Here is a 5,089-nt window from a genome sequence, read left to right on the forward strand (position 1 = left end):
ATATATATATTATATATATATATATATATATTTATATTATTTTTTACATATAATAATTATTTTTACTTTTACCATATAAAAATTAAAAAATCTTAACATTTTAGTATCTTTTTTTTTTTTTTTTTTTTTTTTTTTTTTTTTTTCCTTCATTATTTATAATATTTATAAATAAATTATATGTATATTTATTTATACATACATTTTGTCTTTATTTCATCTTATTAATAATTTTTTTTCATTTTAAATATACAATGGGTAACAAAATATCTACAGAAGACCATATCTTTCGTTTAAAATTAAAAACAAAAGAATTAGTAAAATAAAATAATATATATATATATAAATGAGCATATTCATAAATGTATACACTGATATATCTTGTTTATATATGTCAATTATAATATTTATTGTCGTTTCTTTTTATGTTACTCCTTACTCTTTAGGAAAAATTATCTCAAAGGTCAGAATTAGAAGAAAAAAAATTAATTGGAGATGTAAAGAAGGCTATACAAGCAGGAAAAATTGAGTTGGCCAGGTTACAAAATATAATATTATATGAATATATAAATATATATATATATATATATGTATATACTTATAAGAACATTTTGTATTCAATATATGAATTATATTTTTCCTTTATATAGATTATATGCTGAAAAATGTATAAGAAAAAAAAATGAAAAAGTTAACTATTTGAACCTAAGTAACAAATTGGATGTACTTGTGTCTCGATTGGAAGGCGCACATCGGTGTGCTTCGGTTAGTATACAGAAAATATTATAAATAAAATAAAAACATAATGAATACTTTACAATAAAAAGTAACATGGAATGATAAGTCATATGTGTTCAATTTAATTATACATTATATTTCTTATTTTATTTTTTAGCTTGTAAAAGATGTTGGGGTAATGATTCCTCTAATACAAAAAATAAATGCAGAAACGAATGCAATTAAAATAGGGAATGATGTAACTAAGCTGGAAAATATTTTTGACGAAATAGTACCACATAAAAATAAATAAATAAATAAAAATATATATATATATATATATTTTTATTAAACACATTATAATTAACATGCCCTTGTATGTGTTTTTCTTTTTTCTAGAGCATCAGTACTGAATTAATAAATGACACCGTTCAAACCTCCTCCGCAATAAGTGCACCAACAGAAGAGGTAACATAAAACAATCAATATGTATATATATATATATATATATATATATATATATATATATATATATATGTAGATATATATGTAGATATATATGTATGTATTATATATGTAACCAATATAATATTATACGTTCCTTTGTATATATTTCCTTTTTACCCTTTATTTAATTTACCTCCTACCCACATAAAAGGTTGACGAATTAATATCAAAAATTGCCGACGAACATGCCTTAAAACTAGACGGACAAATCGGATCTGTTCATCCTATAAATAAGGTGATCAAATATATATTTCTAAAAAGATTAATATTAAATATACATACATATATATATATATATATATATATATATATATATATATATATATATATATATATATTTTATATTATGCCCATTTATATCTTACATAATTTTATTTCGAAATTCATAAAATTACATATCCTATTTATATTTAATCATTAGTATAATTACAAAAATAAATATTTTAACTGTCTTCTCTTATAAAATGTTCAACACAATATTTATATAAATGTAAAAATGGAAGAATTAGCATGCTATGTTTAAATCCATAATGTTCTTTTTTTCTTTTTTTAACAGCACCTAGAAGAAATATCTAATATGAGTGAAAGGATAAAAAACTTGAAATGATATAATAATAATAATCACATATATATATATATATATATATATATATATATATATATATGTTTATTTGTTTATCAACTTATATATTATTTTATAACATAAAAATTTTTTTTTCATTTGTTTTTATTCCGTAAAAAAAAAATAAATAAATAAATAATATTTTCATATATGCATATTGCATAAATATATATATATATAACTTTTTTTTTTTTGTGTGTTTGTGTGTGTGTTTTATGATCATATTTTAAAAAGAAAAAAATGAAAAAATGTTTTTTTCTCAAAAAAGACATTTATAAACAACATATTTATATAATATGCCAATTATCCTAAGAATTAAGATATTCATAATAATCAAATGATAAACAAATAAAATAGAAAAAAAAATTCAGAAGATGTCTTGTTTTTACAATATAAATATTTTTATATTATGACACATATGTTATATATATGTATATATTTTTATATTTATATAAATTTTCATATGTTTACACAAAAAAATTCAAAAACAAAAAAAATGAAAAAAATAGCAAATAACAAAACAATTAAATATATAAGGAACACATAATAGATAATACATATATATATATATATATATTTATTTATTTATTTATATTTATTTATATGTTATTCTTTATAATATTACTATCTATAAATGTACCTATTCAGATAATTATATATTTACACAAGAAAGCAAGTGATTAAAAAAATGTTTCGCCATACTAAATAATAATATGTCGTTCTTCTTTTTTAAAATAGATAGATCCGTATCAACTACATAATTATTGGAACCTATATTAATAAAAATACTTCTACTATTATGATAAAACATATTATGATCTTTACCTTTATTTTTTTGTTCTATCTCATATTCATTTTTATATTTATCAAACAATATTTTGGTGAATACAAAAAATGCTTCTCTTGTATTAATATTTTTAGGATCTAAACTATTAATGAGTTTATAAATTTTGTCTAATTTTTTAGTTGTAATTTTTGTAGATTTCATAACATAAGAAGAATTATCACATAAATCTTTTTGAATATAAAATTTATAACCTTTATTATCGTTAAAAATATATTCTAGTAAATACTCTTTATCATCTTTTTTTAGAAAAAAACTCTTTATATATTCAAAATAAGATTTTTTTTTAATCATAAAATTTTTATTACTAAATATTAAATTAATATATGGTTTAGAATTTTTCATGGTAATAGAGTTTTCAATTAGCATACTTGAATTATTACATATATTATATAATTTTTTTAAATATGAATTAAATTTGTTTGTATAATTATTAATATTTAATAGTTCATTATTCCCGATAAAATGTATAATATTTTCATAGGTAGTATTACTTTTCTCTAAAGCTATAATATTGATATGTTTTTTTAAAATATCTGGATTCATAATAATATTGTCAAATAAATTAGGATATTGTTCTTTATTTACTTCTACAATTTGATAAATACAATTTTTATTATTCTGTATATTATTACTAAAGATATAAGATTTTTTTTTTTCTTTATCATATATATAAAACATAAGATAGATATAAGTGCATAAAATAAAATCATTCTTATGTTCACTACAATGATAACTATTATAACTATTATTATTATGGATAATATTAATTTCTTTCTCCTTATAAGTATCACTATATTTATTATTATTATTATTATTATTATTATTATTATCATTATCATTATCATTATCATTTGCTTTTTTGTTATTCATGTTTCCCTCATTTTTATAAAATATTACATACTTTTTCACCTTATATACATTTACACATAATGTTTTATTTATAATATCATCTTTCCCAGGCTCCAGTTTCCTATTTAATATATAATCAAAATTTATTTTATTTTCTTTTGACCATTTTTTATAGTCAATTTCTTCTATCTCTTCAAATGCTAAAATATTATATAATGAATTTGGTTGAAATATATTTCTTGCATAGCCAGTGAAAAACCATATACTTTTTTTCTCATTTAAATCTTTTAATTTCTCAATAATATTTTTATTGCTTCCAAAAATTAATGATCCTACTTTTTGTTTAATACCACTTAAAAACCCTATATTATTATTTTCTAATATGGAACCATACATATTATTCCTTCTATTTTTTAATAAATCCTTCTTCTCACCTATTTTATTCTTTTTATATTTCATATCATTTTCCTTTTTTCTTTTTATAAAAAAGTATTTCCTTCTAGTATAATATAATGAACCCTTACCATGAGGATATAATACATTCCTACAATTACTAAGAACACTCCTTTTATTTTTTTCTACATTATATGCAACACAAATTTTATTTACAGGGATAAAATATAAAATAAAAAAAATGTATATATATTCTCTCAAGTTCATAATTTATAAGGGATAACAACAATTGCATCTATCATACATACATACATACATACATACATATATATATATATAAATATTATAATGAATATAAAAATAAATATAACACATATATGCTTTTCCTTTTTGTACAACAACTTAGCTTATATTTTACAAAATTATATAACTACAATGCTTATCAACATTTTATATATAATATGAATTCTTTACAAATAAAAAATTATGGTTTTATAATATTACTTTTTTATTATTCCAAAATATATATATATATATATATATATATATATATATTATATATATGTTTCCCCTTTTTTTTTTTTTTTTTTTTTTTTAGTAAAAAGAAAAATAAAATTTAATGCATCATTTTACATATAATATATGTAAGAATATAATATAGTATTATATAATACAATAATATATATATATATATATATTATATTAATATGTGTATAAAAATAACTACCTAATAAATACCAAATGTATATATACTTATAATATAATAGTATTAAAAATATATTATAATTTTCGTATATATGTAATTATTAATAATTTTAATTATTTCATTTTTTTATAAGTATTTAATCTTTTCTTATGAGTATATCCTATTACATTTTATCCTTATTTAGAAAAACTCTTATGTTACGATATCCATCAGAAACAATAATATATATTTATATAAATTAAACAAAAATACTTTATTTATGTATGATATTATTATATTATTAAATAGATTCCTTTTCCTTGATATATGTAGATTCTAATTATAACATACATTAAAAAAAAAAAAAAAAAAAAAAAAAAAAAAAAAAAAAAAAAATTAAAATATAATAAAATATAAAAAAAAAAAAAAAAAAAAAAATTATATTTTTTTTTTTATTTTTATAAAAAAATAA

The 5,089-nt window shown here is 17.2% G+C and overlaps 2 protein-coding genes across 2 annotated transcripts; one reads left to right on the forward strand and one right to left on the reverse strand.

The window, feature by feature from the left end:
- Window positions 1-251: 251 nt before the first annotated feature.
- Window positions 252-1,828, forward strand: PRSY57_0904200 (vacuolar protein sorting-associated protein 46, putative; the record flags this gene model as incomplete). Its single annotated transcript, XM_020114764.1, has 7 exons — window positions 252-314; window positions 444-535; window positions 648-762; window positions 893-1,006; window positions 1,114-1,182; window positions 1,373-1,456; window positions 1,778-1,828. The coding sequence occupies 7 exons, from the start codon at window positions 252-254 to the stop codon at window positions 1,826-1,828; spliced, it is 588 nt and encodes a 195-aa protein (XP_019970464.1).
- Window positions 1,829-2,495: 667 nt separating this feature from the next.
- PRSY57_0904300 (hypothetical protein) lies at window positions 2,496-4,199 on the reverse strand (the record flags this gene model as incomplete). Its single annotated transcript, XM_020114765.1, has 1 exon — window positions 2,496-4,199. The coding sequence occupies one exon, from the start codon at window positions 4,197-4,199 to the stop codon at window positions 2,496-2,498; it is 1,704 nt and encodes a 567-aa protein (XP_019970465.1).
- Between the last annotated feature and the right edge of the window lie 890 nt (window positions 4,200-5,089).

The sequence above is a fragment of the Plasmodium reichenowi genome, chromosome 9 (assembly GCF_001601855.1).
Source record: "Plasmodium reichenowi strain SY57 chromosome 9, whole genome shotgun sequence".
NCBI lineage: Eukaryota > Apicomplexa > Aconoidasida > Haemosporida > Plasmodiidae > Plasmodium > Plasmodium reichenowi.